At 44.3% G+C, this 23,647-nt stretch overlaps 1 protein-coding gene across 6 annotated transcripts in view; it reads left to right on the top strand.

Moving 5' to 3' along the window:
• PHC3 (polyhomeotic homolog 3) overlaps positions 1-23,647 on the top strand; it is a 123,074-nt gene that overhangs the window by 78,125 nt on the left and 21,302 nt on the right. For all 6 annotated transcript variants that reach the window (XM_059731141.1, XM_059731139.1, XM_059731137.1 and 3 more), the window contains 3 exons: positions 5,752-5,902; positions 11,578-11,831; positions 14,497-14,653. In XM_059731141.1, coding sequence (XP_059587124.1) covers positions 5,752-5,902; positions 11,578-11,831; positions 14,497-14,653 — 562 coding nt within the window. The remainder of the gene's footprint in view (positions 1-5,751; positions 5,903-11,577; positions 11,832-14,496; positions 14,654-23,647) is intronic.

Raw genomic sequence — 23,647 nt, 5'->3', positions numbered from 1 at the left:
CCCAAGGGGCCCATTGTTTCTTACCTTCTTGTTTCTTACCTGTTCTGTAGTGCTGGCCTTCCCCTGGCTTTCAGGTTTCCAATGCTCTCTTTCTTCAGGCTGGTCTGTCCTTGTGGGTGCCACATGGTTTGGTGGTCCACAGCTTTCCCTGCCCTCGTACTCCCCTCCCCCCGACGAGCCTAGTTTAAAGCCCGCCGGAGGAGATCCGCCAACCTAGAAGAAAACACACGCTTACCTTTGGGGGACAGGTGAAGCCCATCCCAGCTGAGCATGTCCCTCGTCATGATGTGCGGGTCATTGTCCAGGAAGCCGAAGCCTGCCTCGAGACACCACTGCCGAAGCCGCCAGTTGGTTTCTCGGGTGCAGTTCTCATGCCGTCTTCCTCGTCCGCTCGCTGGTAGGATGGAAGAGAATACCACCTGTGCACCGAACTCCTTCAGCACGCCACCCAGAGCACTGTAGTCCGCCATCAGGTGATCGGGGGTTCTCCTGGCCGCATCATTAGTACCCACATGGACTAGGACCGTGGGGTAGTAATCGGTGGGCTTGATCCTGGCCTGGATTACCTCCGTCACATCCCAAATCTTTGCTCCAGGGAGGCAGTATAACTCTCGTGCTGAGGGGTCCTGGCTACAGATGGGCCCTTCCGTACCTCTCAGGATGGAGTCTCCTATGACGAGCACTCGTCGCCTCCTCCTCTGGGTCCTCGTGGATCTCTTGACCTGTTCGGAGTGTGAAGAACGTGATGTTTCTTCTTGCCCAAGGGTTTCCTCCTCCCCTTCCATCTCCTGCAGGGTTGCCAGGGCCTCGTACCTGTTCACCAGTCGGACTGGAGAAGCTGGTACCGGTTCACTGCGAGCTGGTCCGGTCCTGGATGTGACCGTCTGCCACTCTGCTGTGGAGGGCACTCCCCGGGCTGCTTCTTCCTTCGGTGCCTGGGCCTGCAGGGAAAGGAAGAGCCAGGACCTCTATGGTTCATACACGCTAACAAGGCAGGCCAGGCTGGGAGTTAGTGCTGGCACTTTCTAGATTAGGTTTCCTTCCCTTCTTTATCCTTCTTCCTCTTGTGTTTTTAATATGTTTGCATGTATATTTTGATGTTTTGGGCATCATGTCTGGTAGTTGTGCTTGAGGGTTGGTTTGTTCCTGAAGCTTTTAAGAATAGGTTAGACAAACGTTTTCTAGGCTGGTTTAGATTGAGATGATCCCACCTTGAGCAGGGGGGTGGACTAGACTGCAAGAGGGTCCTTCCAGCTGTACTTTTCTATGACTCTATGCTTACATGGATTTTTTTTTTTTTTATAATATGTTTGTTCTTCTGTATCCTGTTGAAGGTCCAGGGCTTCTGCTGATTACTTCTGGGGTGGAAAGAATTTTTTTTCACCCTCAAATGGATTATTTGTTTTCTGAGCTTGCTGCAGCATCAGTTATCCCTGCACAGCACCCATCTCAGTTCATTTCCCATTAAATGACATTTTAGACTAAACACTAAGCAAGAACAGAAACACATCAGAAATGGAAATTAATGAACAAACAGCTAAAGAGAAAGAGAAAGTTTTCATGTAACTCCTCCTTCAGGAGCCACTGGGAAATTGCCTAAGAGCTGGCTGTGGCTCATAAACTGTGGTTTGACCCATTGTTGGTCTGTTGTATGGTTACACGTGGTTGCAGGGGACTGATTCTGGGCCAGATGGTCCCCTTCAGTCACATGTTCTATCCTGTCTTTGCAGAACTGTTTTTTTCTGTGACAGTTAATATCTCATTACAGAAATGTTTTGTTTTCCAAATATAGTGAAGCCCAAGAATACGTGACAAGTGCCCCACTACTTAAGAGTCTTAATTCAGCTCTCATTAACAGCTGTGCCACTAACATAAACCAGGCTCTCTTAGGAACTTAACTACACATTTGTAATGTTGCTAACATGGCTGTCCTACCACATTTGCTACATTTTAGGACAGGGGTCAGTAACCCCCGGCACGTGTGCCGAGCGTGGCATGCGAGGCCATTTTGCTTGGCACACTACTGCCAGCCCGGGCTCTAAGCAGCCAGCCACAGCCCAGGCTGCTCCCAGCAGGTGATTGGGAGGCTTGAAGCCCTGCTGCAAGCAGACCGGGCTCCGTGGGCCAGCTGCAGCATGTTGGCACTCCGGCACCTTTCAAGATAGACATTCTGTTTTTTTCTGCGCTCTGGCCAAAAAACATTGCCTACCCCTGTTTTAAGAGTAACTTGGTGCAAGAATCGGCAGGGCTGCTTTAATTTGTACTATGCCATTTGAAAGTGTCCATGTAGCAGGGATTTCTTCATTGCCAATCTTCATATTTAAGTTGGTCTGTTGACGTTGACTTTAACAGGAATTAGTTGGGTATTGGGCTGAGAGAAAAAAGAATCAGTATTGATTACAGAAGTATATTTTAACTGATATTTTTAAAAAGGCATTTTCTATGTGAAACCCTCTTGACACTTCCTGGTGCAGCATCCTGGAATATTCAGCATTTAGAGTCATATTAACCTAATTCACTTCAAAAATATTTCCTCCATCCTTTCTTCTGGCCTGTGTAAATATAAGTTACAAATGTATACATTTGTTAAGCTAGAATACCCTTTCTGAGAATTCAAAGCATTTGATTTTGTATATGCTGAAGGTCAACATTTAACACCTGTACAAAATGGGACTATTATAAAGAGGGCAAAAATAGTAGGCAGAGATGACACTGCAAACATCTACTGTAGATACAGAACCTGAGTCTATAGTGTAGGTCGTTGGAAGTCCAGTCAGTTCGCTAGTACGCCTGTCTTTAATTGCTGCCCAATGCAGATGATGATTACTGCAAGGAAGGAACAGTATTTATTTTATACCAAAAGTTGAAAGCAAGCCTCCTTCATCTAAAATCTTGCCAATTTTTAGGAAATGAAGCAGTTAATGAAGCTGAAGAATATATGATCATAATGAAATTAAAGTTACATATGTAAAGTATTAAAGACAATTTTTAAAAAGTAAGTTTGAGGACTGTTTTGTATGGACTTAGAGGGTAGATTCAGGCTAGATATCAGGAGGTGTTACTTCACTGTCAGGGAGGCTAGGATCTGGAACCAACTTCCAAGAGAAGTGGTGCTGGCTCCTACCCTGGGGGTCTTTAAGAGGAGGTTGGATGAACACCTTGCTGGGGTCGTTTGACCCCAGTACTCTTTACTTCCATGGCAGGGGGTCGGACTTGATGATCTGCTCAGGTCCCTTCCGACCCTACCAACTATGAAACTATGACTAGAAGACAGACCATACATAGTAGAAAACATGCTCAGAACACAACTCTGTGGACCGTGAATTTTTGGTACTCCTCTATTAATACAGTACAACTTTATATGCACAAATATATTTTATAATAGAAAAAATGATGCCATAATGGAAAGTTACAGATAACTAAATCTCCAATAGTTGTTTGTACTACAGTTGAAAAGTCTCCTCAAAAAAAAAAAAAGACATAGCGGAAATTTTAATGACCTCTTGTTTGTCCCCAAACCTTGCCTTGGGAGAATTTGACTCTAATCTCATTGAATTTTTAACCAAAGGTTTTTTGGCTTTATTCCTTTGGCCCTGATACAGCAAAGCACTTGGGCATGTGCTTAAGTATAAGTAAGATCAGTCCTGCGGTCTTAAAATTAAGTATATGCTTAAGTGCTTTGTCACTCGGCTTTCTTGAACTGTGTCCTAATAGCTACTACAGCTGTCATATTTATAGGCCACCTACCCAGGCATTTGCATTTGTTTCCACTCGCATGCTTAAATGAGTATCTTGTATATTGCCTTATTACAATTATTTCCTCACTCATTATTTGTGGGGGTTCATGTGTCTGTTAAATATTGAAAGTGTGATGTTACTTTTATACTAGTAGCTTAAGAAATATTAAGGGGTATGAATGTGCACTGAAAAGAACATAAAAAGTGGAAAACTAATGCACTTCTGTGCTTACCAGGAAAAAGCACAAATGAATAAGGCCTCCATGTAGTGGTGGAGGTAAGATTTATATAAGATGTATTAGTTAAATAACACCCATTGACTTATTTACACTTGAAACAGAAGGTGAAAAAATGCAAGTGGAATATTATGGCAATTGTGTTTGCCTTCTGGATTTTATGCAGAACAGAGGCAGACATCCAGCTGGGGTGATTCCTACACGGCTTGTTGGAAACACCTGACTTTGAAACAGAAGCTTATTGTCTTTCTTTAAATGGTACTACTTTGAATTTCAAACTACATACAAAAATAAGATTTATTTCCTGGTCTCCACCTTCCTAATCTGACACCGGCTTTATTTTAGAAAATCACTGAGCCATCACAGGTTCAGTTCTGATTGGTCAGAAATATAACAGTGTCTGTTCCAAATAAAGCTTAATGCTGCTAATAACATAATTAACATTATGTAGTCACTGACCTTTCTTGGTCTTGTGCTCAGAATATATATAGTTTATATAGTAGACTTTTTCTTCATGGACACAGATATTTAGGAGTGTCATGCAGTTGTTGTAGTAGACCTTCATACAAAAAAGAACAATTCTGTCTCTTTAAGATCATGTTTAATATTCTTTCAGCCTGAATAAAACAGAGAAAAGTAAAAAGGACTACTACTATTCCTTCCTTTCTCTTCCTTCATCCTTCTTTTTCTTGTCACTTTTTTTTGTCCCTATGTGTATCTTTCTATTTTTTTTTTTTTCCTTCTGCATTTTCTTTACAGTAACAATGCCTGTATTTCACTTGCCCCCTCTGCTAAAATGAAGTGTCATCATTTCCTGGGACTGCCCCAATGATTGTCATGGGGACAGAGGAATACACACCTCTCAGATGTTTTGTTTCAGGATAGTAGTTTCATGAAGGAACCAGTATATTAATTATTCTTCATTCATATTAGGAAGGTAATAATAATCTCAGCCCTGTTGCAGTTCAGTCAGAGATTGGGCCCAGGAATGAGACTAGATACTTCTTTTTTGTTGCACGGATTTATAGTCTCTGATCTGCTGAGCTGGCTGGCAGCAAATTGCTCCAGTTTGTTTGGGTAATTCTTTATAATGACTCTACTAATAGTTGATGATCCTGGCATAGTCTTTCGAAATGCTTGTTTTGATTACTGTGATGTGCTGCTGTATGAGATGGAAAATATTGAGGAGCCTGCACATACCTGGAGCCCTTGCACATTAAACACAAATTAACTGACATTAAGCATTTCAAGCCAATTGTTTTTTGCTCTCAGTGTTGAAATAGACCTGTCCTACTAACTTTGTATCAGCCTTTTTAGTGGGATAGTTGCAACCTGTCTTTTTTGTTTAAGGGAAGACCTATTTGTGGACAATTTACCTAAACATTATTCTCACTGGAGGGACTTTCCCCTGCTCTCAGTGTCTATGCTTAGTGCCATAGCAATCCCCTCTAGTTTTAAGGCAGAAATTTTAGGGAAAGTCTCTCTCTTTTCATACTATGCAAGCCTAGGAGGATATATGTTAGTTGAGACAGAATCTTTATAGAGACTTTAGTCTTTTAATTTTAACAAATGCTATAAATGTGTGTTTGTAATTACTGTGATGTCATCAGAACCCACTGATGTTCGTGGATGATTGAAGAGAGTGATTTTATGCAACTAACAGGTGAAAATATTTTAAAAACCAATTGGTAATTTGTCAAGAAGCTTGTGTTCATGTAAGTGTTTGGGGTGCTAAGGCAGAATGGAACTCTCTAAAGCAATTATCTTTTTCAATGCAGATTTATCAAGTGGAGAATGTGTGTGAGGAGGAAATGCCAGATGAATCTGAATGTGCCCGTATGGATAGGACACCTACCCCACCAACTTTATCCCCACCAGCTATAGTCTTAGGGAATGGTGAGGAACTTGCCTCAGAGGAAGCTTTGTCAGGTAAGAATACAAGCAAAAGGTAGGACAGCTTTTCTACCAGCCTGACTCCCCAGCCCCTGGGTGCAGCAGGTGGGGCTCGGTGGTGGGGAGCTCTGAACAGCGACAGCCTTGCCTGCCTGCAGGGCTTGCCTGCAAGATAGAGGCTGTGGAGCTGGGCTGGGTGAGCCCACCAGCGGGCTCACCTCCTCCCCTTACTCAGGACTCGCTTCAGCCCGGAGGGGCCAAGGCAGCTTCTCCCTGTGCCAGGCCAGGCAGACCCCCTTAAAACTGCTTGTGACCCCAACCCCTGATTGAGAACCTCTGATCTAGTCCAGCCGCTTTCTCAAGGTAAGATCATTCCTGACTAAACCCCAAGCGTCTGTCTAACCTGTCCTTGAAAACTTCCAAGGATGAAGATTTCACTACTTAGCCTGTTCCAGTGCTTAATCACTCTTGTAGTCAGAAAATCCTTCATTGTAATCTCTGACCTAAATTTCCTCTGCAGTTTTGAGGCCATTTCTCCTAGTCCTGTCCACTACAGTCGCACAGAAAAGTCAACCAGTGGAAAAGCTCCCAGCTCGGTGACTAAGAAGTCTCCAGTCTTAATTCAATCTCTGACAACAAACAGAGCCTTGAAATCTTTAAGTCTGTTTCTCCATGTGTAAGATGATAGTACTTGCCTATCTCTCCAGCACAGTGCTCCCACTCCAGCGTTCTTGGAGGTCAATGGAAAATTTTCCTTGACTTCAGCAAGTAATGAATAGGCCTAATGCCTGAAGCAGAGTGTTTGTACCCGGAAGCTTGCAAAAAACAGTTTTTCCAACTGTTTAGTTTTTCTAATAAAAGATAACCACTCTACCCAAAGAACCTTGTCTGCCTAGGCCTAATGTACAAATTCATACTACAGCCTTTGCAAAAGAGAACACAATGAGATATGGATTTGTTTTGCTTTGGGGTTTTTTTTTCCTTTTCTTCTTTCTTTCATGTTGCTGGATTAGGGAATTAGAAGGAAGTTTCTTTCTTAAAGTAAATGGCAGGATAGAATTACTTCACAGCATTCAAGTGCTAATGAGGATGATTGGCATCAGGATCAGACAATATGTTTACTTCAGTTGAAAGTAAATCTTAGGGAGCATCACATACAAGTACAGTTTTCTTCTGCGCAGAAGAGGAACATAATATGCACTTCAGCAGGTTCCTCTGGCAGGTGCGATGGACTACCAACTTCATGCATTGTTGCTGTTCTTGCTCCCCCTGTGGCTAGCAAAGGACTTAAGCCTTTGCATGTTACATTATTACTCTTGTGACCAGGGAACCTGGTTTTCCCTGATTTAAAAAAAATAATAAATCACAAATTCTCTGATTTAAAAACCCCAAAATTCGTGATTAAAATGAAATTCTGTTTTATATATATATATATATATATATATATATATATATATATCTAGATATCTAGATATATAGATATCAATTGAACACAATGTTTTATTGATATGTTTACAATTGTAAAACAATTTGGAAGCCTACCAGTGTCTTAATTACTATAATAAAATAAATTCTAAATACCTATAAATTTTGGTATTTGATTTTGGGTTTTTTATCATGGAAAATCAGAGCTTTCCCTGCAACCTTTGCTCACCAGGCTGCAGGTCCAGGCCCCTCACTCCCCACCCACAGCCCCCCAGCCCTGCCGGTGCCCCTCTCTCCCCACCCACAGACCCCCAGCCTTATTGGTGCCCCAGGCTCTGTTGGTGCCCCTCACTCCCCCTCAACAGCCCCCTGGCCCTGCTGGTGACCCTCAACCTGTCCTTCCCCTGGTGGCTCAATGGCGCAGCAGGTGGGACCCGGTGCAGCAAAGCGGAGCGGGGCCGTGCAGGGAAGCTTCTTGCTGCTGTGAGCTCCTCACTGCCCTGGCGAGGCTCCCCTGCCTGCTCCAGAGCCATGAGTGACACAACTCCATACCACTGCTGCTGGGTGCACAGGGGACACGTCACCAGGGCAGTGTGGAGCTCACAGCAGCAAGGAGCTTCCCTGCCCAGCCTCTTTTTCCCCTCCTGCGCCAGGTCCCACTCGCTGCACCACAGGGACCTCAGGGGGAGGGCAGCAGGGTGGGAAGCCCAAGCCTGCAGCAGTCAGCCCACACCTGCCCCTGCCCCGTGTACAGATCTTGGAGGTATGGGTCCCCCTTGTGTGCCTGGGAGCACACGCAGCGGCAGAGAGCCAGCTCCACCCCCTTCTGCCCCTCAGATGAGCCGCCTGCGACCCCATCCCGCTCCCGCCAGGGCCCTGAGATCAAGCCCTGTGCACCGCCTGGCTGGGCAGCAGCTCCAGCCTCAACCCTGCCATGCCCAACTCGCTCCCTTCCTGTGGGGGCCTCAATTCCCTGCCCACAGACTTACCTGCAGGAGCTGCTCTCCAGGCTGCCTGACAGCCACGTGCATGCACATGCCGCTCCCTGCCTGACCACCCTCCTCCTGCTCCCCTCAGCCCCCTGCAGACTGGAACTCTCTGCCAGCCTGCAGAGAGCTCTTTGCAAAACAGCAAAATCTGTGGGTTTCTCCACTAAATTGAAAAGCCCATGTTTTTCTTGGGTAAAAGGGAAAATCCACAGTTTCTTCTGTTGTTCCATGGGAAATGGAAAACCTGCATCCCTGCTTGTAACACTGTCATGAATCAGCTAATATCCATGAGTCTTTTTGGGGAGTTCAAAAGGGTTTAGGCAGGAGTTTTCTTTTAAGTTGTAGCAAACACAGGTATCTACTACATAAAGAAGTCTGTAGTGTCACTCATTTAGAAGTTTCTGGGAATTTGGCTATTTGTTTGTCCCACACTTTAGTCATGGGTCTCTTTCTAGCCTAGACCTTTTATTGGACATTTAAATCCCCCAAATGTACTTAGCTAGATGTCAGTATTCATCTACTCAGCAATACAGTGTATTGGAGAGCATCTTCTGTCTTGTTATTTTTTAACCCCTATCTTGTTGCAGGGCTTTATTAATTTTGGTGAGAAACTTTAGTTTGAACTCATTTACCTTAAATCCAAGTATCAATCTCACATTCACAGATCTCTTAAATGGAAGTTTATTCTTACTGTTTTAATTAGTTTCAGTTAAAAGATTCCATCAGGCTCTAGAGCTGGAAAGATGAAAGGAAGTGTTTGACAGGAGACCATTGTTTTTGAATTTTAGAAGCAACTTAGTGACTCCTGGTCAGAAGCTGTAGAGAAGGGCTAGGGTATTGAAGGACAAAAGAAACTGCAAGACATCTGTAGGGTATTTTAGTTTAAAGTATGTCTACATCTGACTGGTTCCAAGTTGATCTTGTATTACATGTTTTAAATAAAACAATTTACTAAATATTGACTCATAACAAATAATTGATATGTTGAGCTATATGAACTGTACTGTTTTCAGTTGAAAGCTAATAATATGTATATAATTAGGCTTGGCAGGATTTGATTTTTTATTTTTTTTTATCAATAAACAGTGAAATCACCTCTCTCTCACAGACTGATGGAAAAATATTTCCATTGGTAATAACTGAAATTTAGAGAAAGGGGCCTGTAATGGGGAAGCCTTACCCCTGTTACTGGACAGTGGAGCAAGAGAAATGGGGGGACAGAGGGTGGAGGGTATAAAGAGGAAAATCGTGGGCAGTCTAATTACTCATTAATTAAGCAGTTAGCTGTCCCTTCTGCTTAATGACTCATCAGTTAAGGAATCAGCTGTTTTTTCACAGGTGGGAGAAGCAGTTGGGAGGGGGATAGCAGGCTACTTAAATAAACCACTACCCCAAAGTCCAGAGTGAGGAGGGGGAAAGTATTCAAAGCTCCAACCCAGTGGCAACAGTGTCTTGCCTGGGCTGGGCCAGGCTGGGCTGGCCAAGCACGGGGATCAAGGATGGCTGCCACTTCTGCCCATGCTCCCAGAGCTCTGGGAGTGCTGCTGCCCTCCTCTTCTGGTCTCTGCTGGCCCAGCTCTTTCCTGATGAATGGACAGAATGATTTAAAGCAGGTGTGATTTCTTGATTTATGGATATTAACTTTTTATATTTTGACTTCTGATTTTATAAAGTTTTTAACAGTATACTGTCATTAATAAATTGTTTGTCCCCCACACCCCTAATTTCACGTAACCCTGAAAATTTAAATCTGAAAAAATCAAAAACACTCTTAATTTTGCACAATCTTGAACATTTTAATAAAAATCAAAATAAATGCTTAAAAATAAACATTGATTTTAGCCATCGAATTACAAAAAAAAATGAATTCTGCCAAGCCTATATATAATACATATGTATATGTGCTTGTGGGTGCTTAATATTTATAGATACTTTTATATTCAGTACTGTAGATAAATAGGCCATTTTTAGACACATAGGAGATTCAAACCACAACACTCAAACTTGATTTTCTACAGTCAGGGTTCTATTTATATATCTAAATAGAAGTGGCTTGACCTTCAGATGTGAAGAGGCACTGTTCTGTGCCTCAGAAAATTGGATCACTTCTATTGAAAGGCCTAAATATGGATTAATTCCCTGCCTCCTCCCCCCCCCAACTTTAGACACTCATGTCTGTAAACTTTGGTCACTGCTCCTGTTCGTTGAATTACAATCTAAGTGGATGACTCTGGGCTACAGAATACAAATATTTCACAATTATCTGTGGTGGTCAAAGGTAGATAAGTCTAGGACAGGAGTGTTCAACCTCTAGCCTGCAGGCCAAATGCAGCCCACAGGACTTTCCACAAGTCAGGAAATTTGGCATTGGGAGAGAAATGGCCATTAATACAGCCACCATCCCCTTTGCCAAATACACAAGCCCTGTGCAGTGGGCCAGCCTGGGCTGCAACCCCTTCCCTTGTGGGGCTGGGCCACACTCCCCCTCCTTCTGAATTGGGGCTGGACCATGCCCCCTTACCTCCCATTGTAGCTGGGCCACACCCCCTTCCCCTGTGGGGCCAGGTTGGGGCCTGGCCATGCCCCCTCCCCTTCAGGACCAGGACACTCCCTGTACCCTCTGCAGGGCCAGGTTGGGGCCTGGTCACACCCCGTTTTGCAGCAGGGCTTGGTTGCATTTCCTTCTGTTGGAGGTGGACCATGTCCCTTTTTCTTGTGCGCTAGGTTGGGTGCTGGCCATGCCCTCTTCCCCCTCCCTCCGCCCCCACAAGGCTGAGCCATGTCCCCTTCCCTCCCTGCAGGGCTGGGTTAGGACCTGGCCACATCCCCTTCCCTCTCCATGGAGCTGGGGCAAGCTTCTTTGGGCCAGCCTGCTCCCTGCCCCCTTCCACATGGCCAGATGGTGCCTGCTATGCCTGCCCGGGCACTAGATCAGGAATACCAGCTGGATTCAGTCCATAACTGGATCAGGCACTGCCACTCCAGCCTACCAGGCAAAAAGGTTGCGTACCACTGGTCTAGGAGCTATTGAATAGAGGATAAATTTGTTTAAATGTTGGGAAAAAATTCTAAATGTGAGAACTATTCATTTGTGTAGCAAGTCTGGTATTGAAAGTGGTAAAGACATAATTTTGTATAAATTTTAAACGTCTGTATAAACTTGAGAGGAAATCTACATTTACAAAATGAAGAATACAGGAACCCAGGTGTTCTCTGACTCTGCCTTTTATAACTCTATTAAAGTATCTGGTCCCAAGTAATAATGTAATATAAAATGTTTTACATTACTTTTTCCAGAACAAGTGGGACTTCCTGCAGTGGCTTCTTCAGTGAGTGCCTCAGTAATTAAATCTCCATTAGACCCTTCACATACATCTATTCCACCGCCTCCACTTCTGCTTCCAGCAGCAACAACAAGGAGTAACAGCACATCAATGCCTAATAGCATTCCTAGCCTAGAAAACAGACCTCCACAGGCTATTGTTAAACCACAGATTCTGACGCACGTCATTGAAGGCTTTGTAATTCAGGAGGGACTAGAGCCATTTCCTGTAAGTATAAAAACTATTAATATATTACGTTAAAAGTAAACAAATCTAGTTATAGTTATGTGTGTTTATTATTCAGTTCACTTCTCTTTATCCCTTGAATAAGTTTTCACAGCTTTGAGATTTGATCTTCTTACCCTTTTGTTTGATAGCCCCTTTTTATGTAATAACTACTTGCTTTAATTATATTTATCTTCAGTATATAGTTGGAATCCAGACTTCTGTTTTGGTTCATCTATATAACTGAATGACAAGATACTAGCTTCTAATGGAATCAGAAAGTGAACAATATATATACAGTATGTGGAATGTATATGTTGGGATTAATTCTTTTTAATCTGATTTTTAATATTGTTTTACTTTTTATCCATCCCCTGGATGGATTATTAAATGTAAATCTCTGAGATGATGCTCTGCATATAGCATTATTTTAATATTACAAAAACAGTGGGACAGGCTGCTATTGAAATCACTGGTAAAACTTCCATTGACTTCAGCATAATTAGGACTTGACCTTAGAGCAAACTGTTGCTAACTGTGGGAAATTTTACATCTACAAATGAACCCTTCAAAAACAGTTGGCAACAGTTGTGAAGAATTATGTCTTCTACCTTGTTAATCAATATACTGTATAATGTTCAACGCTTGTGGGATCATAGGAAAGTAGGGATCATAGGAAGGTCCCTCACAAGGTCTAATCTAGCCCCCTGCTCAGGCCAAGATACTATCCCAGCCAAATGTCCATCGAACCTGCTCTTCAGAATTTCCAAATTTTCATCATTTCGTTTTATTTATTCTGGTTTCTTTCTATGTTAAATCTATGATCAGTGTAAGACAATTAGGGTAGGAACAACAAAGCTAACCTCTTTAACAATTTCTTTGCCTCCATTTTTCTGAGCAGGAACCAGGGCATCCCCCAACTGGGATCCTGGACGGAGCCAGGGGAGGTGCAGCCAGGCCCAGGGTCAGTGAGGACCTAGTCAGGGAACTTCTGGTGGTACTAGATGTTCAGATCAGCAGGTCCTGACAATCTCCACCCCAGAGTGTTGAGGGAATTGGCAGAGGTCATTGCAAGACCCCTGGCACAGCTCTACAAGCACTCGTGGTGCTCTGGAGGGGTGCCAGAGGTCTGGAAAAGGGCCAACGTGGTCCCCATTTTCAAAAAAGGGAGGAAGGAGGACCCAGGAAACTATAGGCCTGTTAGTCTTACCTCGGTCCTGGGGAAGCTCTTTGAGAAAATTATCCAGGAGCACATGTGTGAGGGACCAGCAGGGGAGATTATGCTTAGGGACAATCAACATGGGTTCATTAGAGGCAGGTCCTGTCAGACCAACCTGGTGGCCTTCTGTGACCAAGTCACAAAATCCTTGGGTGCAGGTGTTGCGGTAGATGTAATCTTTCTGGACTACAGTCTTTCAGGAAGGCCTCCGACACAGTCTCTCACCCCATTCTCATCAAAAAATTAGGCACTTGTGGTGTTAATGCCTACACAGTCGGATGGGTTGCAAATTGGCTAGAGGGCTGCACCCAGAGAGTGGTGGTTGATAGGTCATTTTCGACCTGGAGGGATGTGGATGGTGGGGTCCCCCAGGGCTCGGTGCTTGGGCCTGCACTGTTCAACATCTTCATCTGTGACTTGGACAAGGGGGTGAAAAGCACCTTGTTCAAATTTGCAGATGACACTAAGATGTGGGGAGAGGTGGGCACACTAGAAGGGAGGGACAGACTATAACCAGATCTGGACAGGTTACAGGGGTGGGCAGATGAGAACAGGATGGGTTTTAATACTGACAAGTGCAAGGTACTGCACCTGGGGAGGAAGAACCAGCAGCATACCTACAGGCTGGGGAACTCCCTTCTTGTCAGCACAGAGACAGAAAAGGATCTTGGAGTCATTGATTCTAAGATGAGCATGGACCGCCAATGTGAGGATGCAGCCAAGAAGGCTAACCGCACCTTGTCATGAATCCACAGATGCATCTCAAGCAGGTCCAAGGAGGTGATCCTCCCCCTCTATGCGACACTGGTCAGGCCACAGTTGGAGTACTGCGTCCAGTTCTGGGAGTCGTGCTTCAGGAGGGATGTGGACAGCATCGAGAGGGTCCAAAGGAGGGCCACTTGCATGATCGGGGGAAACAGGGCAGGCCCTATGAGTAGGGGCTAAGGGACCTGAACCTGCTCAGCCTACACAAGGGAAGGCTGAAAGGGGATCTGGTGGCTGTCTATAAACTGGCCAAGGGGGACCAGCAGGCAATGGGAGAGTCCCTGTTCTCCTGAGCACTACTGGGGGTAACAAGGAATAATGGCCATAAGTTGACTGAGAGTAGATTCAGACTAGATATTAGGAGGCACTACTTCACTGTTAGGGCAGCTAGGATCTGGAACCAACTTCCAAGGGAAGTGGTGCTTGCTCCTACCCTGGGGATCTTCAAAAGGAGTCCGGGGTCATCTGACCCCAGTACTCTTTCCCCTGACGGCAGGGGGTCAGACTTGATGATCTGATCAGGTCCCTTCCGACCCTACCAACTATGAAACTTTCATTGTGTTCACCTATGACTTTATATAAATATGATAATGACTGCAAAAGTAAAGCAGTATTCAACAATACATGATAAATATCATATGCTATTTTCTTCTGTTTCATGCTGTTCTGCTTTCATTGCTATAGGTAAGTCGTTCATCTTTGCTGGTTGAACAGCCTGTAGAAAAAAGGCTTTTAATGGAGGGTCAGGTCATGAGTGTTGTGTGTGTTGAGTCAGAGCTACAGAATACAAAACATGCTGACAATTCCTCTGACACAGAGATAGAGGACATGATTACAGAAGGTAAGCATGTTGCATTTAATTCACATTCTTCCCTATATTTGCAGAATTGAGAAAACTGTGCAGTCTACATTTGTATTCTTTCTCTGAAATCCTCTCCACATTATACTTGGTTAGAAATATCTGGAACCATTTTCAAACAGTCAAATGCATACTTTATTTATGGTTGGTGTGAATGTACATAGTGTCAAGAACTATCTAGAAGAACTAACTTGTATAATAGTTAATACTGTGTTTTCTTGCATGGCACACTCCCAAATAAGATGTTCACCTTGTTTTTGGAAGGCAGAATGTAGAAAAAAGATTTTCTAGAGTTGTGACTGACTGTGACAGAATAAGTCCTCCTGGAAACAAAGTGTCAGGAAGTGTTGCACCTGGGGGAGAGTCTGGATGGGGTAGAAGGAGCTTCCTGCGGTGGTGGGAGATCAACAAGACTGTCCCTTGCAAGGACAGTAGTAAGACTGTTACTTCTTTACTGTAAATAGTTCTTTTTGTAAGTTCCTGTAAATAATAGTGTTGCATCCAAACTGTAGTATTTTGATGATGCTTCTGACTGCATGCAGCAGCTCACTCATCCTCAGCCAGTTCAGCGGCTCTCCAGCCAAATGCTACTGCCTCATCACGTACTGTGAGCAGGTTAACACAGGACTCTGCCCTTGCAACTTGCTGTCCCAGGGAGAAGCTGCAGACATTTAACATGGTGTCTTCCTGTTGCTTGTCTTCCCTACTTCTATTCCAGCAAAGAAATATCAGCTTCCCCACTTAAGACACGCATCCCAATTTATGGGGGGACATGTGCATGTGGTATGTGAGAGAATACAGCAGCATTTTCTTGGGTTAGCTAGACAGTGCTCCCTTCCCCCCTCCCCCCCCCCAAAAAAAAAGGTGGGGTCAAGCAATAAATCCATAAGATGGTTATAATAGTTTTTAGAATCTTGCTTGTTACACTTTTTAAATATAGATCTATTATTAATATTCTTCAAGCCTTGTGTAGGTAAAATCATAAATGGGAGAGGTGGAAAGATCTAGATCTTTAAGTCGATAACCCTGCAAATCCCAAATTATTCTCTAAAGCACATTTTTAAATATGCCATTAAAAGCCCCAGTTTCTGCAACCTTTCTTGGGAATCTCTTTACAGATTACAGTCAGAAACATTTTTAATAATCAGCCTGTATTTTTCTTAATCACTTCCTGTAACTGTTGGTTTATGCCTCCTTGCATTATAATTACTTTCTCTCCTTCAAATATCTGTATTGTTATCCTTTCATCTATGCAGAATGAGTAAAGTTATACCCTACATGCTACCTTTTCTACTCTTTCTTCATAATGGCTGTAGCAGCTAGAATTGCTTGTTCTCCCACTGGTGAAAGTGACATGATGTTTATTTATATTGCATCTCAACAGATGGACCAGTTCAGAATCAATCTATTTAATTATTAACTTCTGGCACATTTTCACTGTAACGATTTATTTCCATTATGCTTATGAAAAAAGAATTTCGGGTGCTGAATGAGGGGAAATGGGTTGTTTCTGAACAATTCTGAAGTCAAGGATATTTGTTGATATTTCTATAGTAAAAATTGAGTAATTGGTGTGGATTTTTATTGAAAGCTAAGATTCAGTTCACAGCGTAGATGATATTGGGACCCTGTACTGTGATGTCAGATTAGGGATAACTTTTCATCTGAATATAAGATTTTGAGAGACAGGTTAGAACAGGCACGCTTTACTGAATCATAAGTTAGCTTGAAAACATAAGTAAATAAAGATGTAATAGTCTCCTGTGTGATAATGGGGACTCTTTGCAGACGATGTAGAACACATGAGATTGTGACGGATTGTCTTAGGTATCCAGGTTGTAGCCGTATCGATCTAGAAGCAAAAGGAATTGGAGCTCATGGTAGAAGTGATATATTTTATTAGACCAACTAGATTTCTGCAAAATCTTAGCATTTTACTTGGCAACCTTACCTTTCTTTTAAATATACTTTTTAAATTAAACTTCCGACATAAAGAAGAAATAGAAATTTCACAATGTTCAGTTATTAGCTAGTCATCAATAAAGCAGTGTATACCACCTAAAATGTGCAACCAATAAGACAGAGGCTGTACCTCATTTCATATAATCTTTCAATATGCTAAGGAGAGTAAGACTCTTTCAGAGTATTTTCCCCCTGAGAGCACATTTTAACTCCTGGGACTGTATATAATCTTTGAATGATAAGTAATAGAGTATGGAAAGGTAAAAATAACAATTGATTAGCTTGTCAGGGTTTTTATAACTGTAAATGATAGGGCTATGCGAAGCTTCAGGTGGCAATTCGATTCAGAGGAGATTCAGCCCAATTTAGTGGCCAAATCTCTGAATCCAAATTGAATCAGGAGACCAGTAAAAAGGTCCGAATTGATCCAAAGCTCTCCAAATCTTTGGAAAAGACATTTCTTAAAAGAGTCCGGAGTAGGTGCCTGCATCACCTCTGGAGGGAGTCTATTCCGGGCCTTGGGGGCTCAGACAGTAAAGAAGTTTTCTCCTTATGTCCACCCTAAAACGGTCTTGGAGGAGTTTGTGACCGTTGGACCTTGTCATCCCTTGGGGCGCTCTGGTGAACAGGCATTCCCCCAGATCCTGATGCACACCCCTTATATACTTATAGGCTGCTACCAGGTCACCCCTGAGCCTGCACTTTTCCAGGCTGAAGCATCCCATGGCTCTCAGCCTCTCTTCAGAAGGCCTGTTCTCTTGTCCTCTGATCATGTGTGCAGCTCTTCTCTGGACTCTTCCAAGCTTCTCCACGTCCTTCTTGAATTGTGGAGCCCAGAATTGGATGCAGTACTCTAGCTGCGGCCTCACCAAGGCTGAGTACAGCAGGAGGATGACATCCTGAGATTTGCTTGAGAAGCATCTATGGATGCAAGCCAGTTTGGTGTGCTTTACCAGCTGCGACATCACATTGGTGGTTCATGTTCATCTTGTGGTCAATCATAACCCCCAACTCCCTTTCAGCTGCGGTGCTAGGGACATTGCACTGCCAAGCCTATAAGCGTGATACAGAGTTTTTTTCCCCTGAGGTGGAGTACCTTGCATTTTTCCATATTGAATGTCATCAGGTTTTCATCCGCCCACTTTCTAAGTCTATCAAGGTCAGCCTGGATCACCAACCTATTCTCTGGTGTGGATGCTGTACCCCAAAGTTTGGTATCATCGGCGAACTTGGCCAGTCCACTTCTGACACCAGTGTCCACATTGTTAATAAAGATGTTAAAGAGTACAGGTCCAAGGACGGAGCCTTGGGGGACATCACTGGTCATGGAGCATCATGATGATTCACTTCCGTTGACTACCACTCTCTGGGTCCGATCTCAGAGCTAATTCCCCAGCCATTGGACTGTGTTGTAGCTGGGGTTGCAGTTGGCCAATTTTTCCATGAGATCATGGGACACCAGATCAAAGGGTTTTTTAAAGTCCAGATATATGATATCAATCTCTTCTCCCTTGTCCAGGTGATATGTCACCTGGTCATAGAAGGTGACCAGAGGTCAGGCAAGACCTACCTGCAACAAACACGTGCTGGCTGTCCCTCGGGATGTTGCCATCAGTCAGCTTGTCAAGAATGGTCTCTTTGATAATTTTTTCCAAAATCTTTCCAGGGATTGAGGTCAAGCTGATTGGCCTGTAGTTCCCCAGATATACTTTCCTCCCTTTCTTGAAGATAGGCACCACATTGGCCTTCTTCCAACTTCGGGTACTTCACCTGACCAACACAAGTTCTCGAATATCCTTGCCAGTTGGAGTTGGTGTGATGCCTGCCAACTCCTTAAGTACTCTGTGGTACAATCTGTTAGGACCAGCTGACTTGAAGGTGTCCAGCCTCTTAAGGTGTTTCTTTACAAGGTCTGCACCAATGTTGGGTATAAATTCGCCCTTGCCCTGGCCATCTCGCATCATGTGGGCTAATGAAAAACCAATGTGTAGTACCCATTAAGCAGGTTGGCTTCTTCCTGGGTGTCGGTTGTCAGTTGTCCCATTTGGTTTAGCAGGGGTCCAATATTACCCTTGTTTTTCTTCCAACTCCCACATATCTGAAAAAGGACTTTTTATTGTCCTTGATATGTATAGCCAGTTGGAGCTCTGTTGCAGCCTTGGCTTTCCTGATTCACTCCCTACAGGTACAGGCCAGTGCAAAATACTTCTCCTTAGTGGTGATTCCTGTCTTCCATTCTGTATAAGCCTCTCTTTTTAGATGTAGGAGGCGCACAAGTTCCCTGCTGAGCCAAGGGGGTCGCTGTGCCCTTTTGCAAACTTTCCTCCGAGATTGGATAGACATTCCTTGTGCTCTCAGGATCGCTCCCTTAAGAAGCAACCACTCATCTTGGACTCCCCTCCCTGTCGATTCATGGCCCCTGAGAGCCTCAACAGCAAGCCTCCTGAGCTTATCAAAGTCAGCTTTCCTAAAGTCGAGGGCTTCTGCATTGCTGACTGACCTGCCAGCTTTGCGATGGATAGTAAAAGTAATCAGCTCATGGTCACTGTCTCCCAGCTTTCCTTCGATTCTTAGGTCTCTGACTAAATTATCTCCTTTGGCCAGTGGGATGTCCAGTAGTGCTTTACCTCCAGGTCCAGTAGCACTTTACCTCTTGTTGGTCCATAGACTTCTTGAGTCGTCCACGCACGTGAGGAAGCTTTGTGACCGTTTAGATTTGGCAGAGTGCTCTTCCCATGAGATGTCCGGGTAGTGGAAGTCTCCCATGACAACCATGCACCGAGAGCGTGCAGCCTCAGCAATTTTAAAGCAATTTGGAAACCTACCGGTACCTTAATCATTATAACAAAATTAATTCTAAATTCCTATATATTTTGGTGTTTGATTTTGTTTTTTTTATTATAGAACATCAGAGCTCCCCTTGCTCTCTTTACTCACCAGGACACAGACCCAGCTGTGGCTGTCCCGCTGGCTACTTTATGGCACTGAGCAGCCCTGATATGCCAAAGCCCCTCACTTCCAAGCCACCACCCCCCACCCCATCCCTGCTGGTGCTCTTCACTCCTGACCTGCAGCCCCTCAGGCCCCAGTTCCTCTGTGTCTGGGGCAGGGGGGTTGTGGGGTAGAGTGGGTGCCTGACCATAGGCAATGCCATAGGCAATGTGTCGGGGTTATGGGAGGGCATGCGCCCCCACCAGATTTGTGCACCCACAGTGGGCATGGGGCTACAGGCAGGACCTGCCTCTGTGGTCCAGTAGACAGGACCCAGCATGGTAGGGAGGAGCGAGGTGATGAGACTTGTTGCTACCACCACCACTGGGACCCTCGCATCACCAGCAGCGCAAGGAGTAACAGACTGGGTGGGGGCTGTGATGCCCTCACCTCCTGCTGCCAGCCACTCGTGTGCCAGGCCACAGCTCCACTCCACCACCATGTCCCAGCTACTTCTGCTACTCTCTACCCCACCTTCCCTCCAGGGTAGAGCTGCAGCCTGAGAGGGAGCAGCATCGGCAGCAGCCAGGCCATGGCAGTGGGGCAGAGCTGCAGCCTGGTGCATGAGTGGCTGGTGGTGGGAGGAGGTAGGGGCAGAATTGTCATACCCCCCCCCCCCCCCCCCGTTTGCTACTCATGTTGCTGGTGGTATGGCTGTCATGGGGGTCCTGGTGCTGGTGGCAGGAGCAGTGAGTCTTGCCACCCTTTTCTGCCCTCCTGTGCCAGGTCCTGCCCCCTGGGCTGCGGAGGCAGATCCTCCTGTCCATGCTGGTCCAGCCAGGCTACAGCCCCGTGTCTGCTGTGGGCACAGAAATCTGGGGGTGCATATGTCACCCCCCGTGCCCCTCCCACGCACAACCTATGCTTCCCTGCCCTGTGACATGTCTCCTATGCCCCTCTGCTCGCCTATGCCTCACCTACGCCTCCCCCCCCAATATACTTACATATGTGGGAACTGCTCTTCACCACGCTGCCTGGCTGCTACATGCATGTGTGCATATGCATGTGGTACCCCCTACATTGGATTGGCCTCCTCCTGTTCGTCCCAGCACTAAGCAGCCCCTTGCAGGCTGGAACTCTGCCACCCTGAAAGGGAAACCTGCAGTTGCTATGTTTTTTCTCCTTTAAAGGAGAAAAAATGCATCTTTTTCTGCAGCAAATGAAACGTCTGGATCCCTGCTTGATGATATGGAAAGCCTCAGAGGCAGGAGGCTTTCAAAGTTGTTATATGTGGTAAGTTCTATCATTTGACATTATTTTGATAAATTTAATAGTGGCATAAGGTTCACTTAATACTTTTCAACACATGCAGACAAAGAGACACAGAACTTGCCTTACAACAACTTGGGAAAGGTTTGACCTCATGCATGTCTGGAAATGTACACCTTGTGGTTTATATTAAGCTATCAGATGAACAAAATAGCAGCTTTCTAAATAAGGGATTCTCAACCTGTAGCCTTCACGCCAAATGTAGCCCGCAGCCATTGCATCTGGCCCGGGGGACTCCCCACAGGTCAGAAAATTTGGCGTTGAAGGAGCAGTGGCTATTAATATGGCCAACTTCCCCTCTGCCAAACCCTCAACGCCCATGTGGTAGGCTGGCCCAGGCTGCAACCCCTTCCTTTGTGGGGATCCCTTTAGGATCGAGCCTGGCCACATGCCCTTCCCTCCCATTGGGGCTGAGCCATGGCCTCTTTCCTCTACTCGCATCCTCTTCCCTCCCTGGGTTAGGACCTGGCCCACATCCCCTTCCCTCTCTGTGGGGCCAGGTCAAGCTCCTTTCCCCTGTGGGGCTGCATAGGAGCTGGCCTGTTCCCTGCTCCCTTCCACATGGCCAGATGGTGCCCACTGTGCCTGCCTAGCTGCCAGATTGGGAATACCGGCTGGGTCTGCTCATAAACGGACTTGGTGATGCCAGTCTGGTCCAGTGGGTAAGAAGGTTGAACACAACTGTTCTAAATAATTGCTAATGACTAATACTGTACTTCAGCCAGAATATTTTAAGAGATATAAGGGACTTCTGCTCTCTGCTGGTGTACCCTTTTAGTGCTTGCAATTATGATGGAAGAGTTACTAATTGGCACTTACATTGATAGAGTAGATATTGAGTTAGTTTCATTTTCCACAGATTTCTCATGGGTCTTTTCTGTACTAACAATAAACATCGTTTCTCAGCAGATGCGAAGTTTGTTGTTGTTATTTAGACATTTGCATTGATGTTTGTAGCTGTCACTTCTGACAGCTGAGGGTTGTTTCATGTATGTGATCTGCAGTTACTCGTTAGGTAAACCAGGAAAGATTATCCAGGCTTGAGACACTTGCAAGAAAAATCACAGATCCTATTAACAAAATATTTTTTCCCATCATAAGCTAAATTACATATTCAGGGCAAAAACACTTCATATGCAATGCAGCAGGTTTTCTGACATCCACTTTTCCTGCACTCTTCTTGGGTTCTCCCTTTTTTTCCAGTTAGTATGATCTACATTGTGCCTCTAAATTTTTTTCTGCCCTAGGAAGATATACTCATCAAATAAATCTCTCCCTGCTTCAGTGGCAGAGATGATTAGACATGGTACATTTTCCAGTTCTAAGCAATTGCCATAAGGCTCTCCCCCATTGTTACTACAGTTTTGATATCAACTTCCAAAGCTGGAGACTTTGTAGTGGTAAGATTTTCAGTTTTAGATTAGGAAGTGATTTATTTAGCCTTAGTAGTATAATTGGATCCTGGTACCTCCATGGTTGTGGGAAATTTTTTCCAGATAATCTTTTCAATGTTATTGATTTATTTATGTTTTGCTCCTTTATTGCTTTCATCTCTACAGTTCTATTAAGAATGCAGATAAGTGAGGGTTTGGCAAGCTGCATGATAAGTTAACATTTCAAAATATTAAAAGTTCAAAGTCCTGCTCTTTGAGCTAAACTGCTGTACCAGAATCTTTTCTTAGTTGGGAGCACAGGATTCCACGAAGTGTGCAACCAAAAAGCTAGAACCCAAGCGGGAATTTTACATAGTGTAATGAAGAGGAATAAATAGTGAGATATTAGGTATACTTATACCCAGTGAATCAGCAAAATTGAGGAAAAATAGACAAATGCTGCAAAAATCTGTGCGTGCTTATTTGAATTAAAAACAATTTGTTCTGTCCGCGTTTTCACCTGTGGGATAAGCATCGTTTCATCTCCAGTTGTGTTTTTTTCATGGATTGTGGATGAGGATTGGTTGGTGGAGGCCAACAGCTGAGAGTAGTTTTAAAAGCTCTGCCTACAAAGCAAACCTGGTCCATGTAAAATACTGTTGTGCAGATATTCAGAATATGACTGCATGCTCCTTGGGCATATCTCACCCTTGATGGATTCTGCTCAGTTCCATGCGCTGTTTTCTTTCGGTGATTCTTCTATTTCCTGCAAGGTTCCTTGAGTTTATCTCTCTTCAAGTGGCTCGGGGTCTGCATTTGTTTCATCCTTGACTGAAAGTGTAAAAAAGTATCACTCAAACCCATTTAGCAGTAGTACCAATATGTGCTGTTGCAGTAAACTGTTCAGATCTTCTTAATATAAACAAAGCACTCTTTTTCTTACATGTGTGGAAAAGCATTGTGTTAACTTACATGCCAGTGGAAATATTTTAAATGCTGACATCAGTAATGTTCACTGAAATAAATGGGCAGGCAGAAGTCTCCTTTCAGAGCTATTGTTTCAGGTTTTGCAAATCCAGGCATCTGTTCCTGCATCACTTAATCTGTTAAATGGGAAAGCTTCATGTTAATGGGAACTCACCAGAGAAGTTAGTCTGGGTGTTACTATTCCCATGGATCCATTTGTTCACAATCCTATGAGTATGTCAGTTCCAGGGCTGCTTCTGGAACATCAGATAGATCCAAAAAAGACACTTTCCCCATTGTATCTGCCTAGAAAAGAATGGAATTTGGTACTGTCATTTGTGCTTTTGTCACTCTTATTTGTGCTTTTGTAGGACTATAAATTATTATACTATGGTCAACCTAAGCTGCACTTACA

This window comes from Alligator mississippiensis, chromosome 7 (genome assembly GCF_030867095.1).
Source record: "Alligator mississippiensis isolate rAllMis1 chromosome 7, rAllMis1, whole genome shotgun sequence".
Classification (NCBI taxonomy): domain Eukaryota; kingdom Metazoa; phylum Chordata; order Crocodylia; family Alligatoridae; genus Alligator; species Alligator mississippiensis.
The sequence above is the reverse complement of the archived record's forward strand: the minus strand, read 5'-3'. Positions and strand labels throughout refer to the sequence as shown.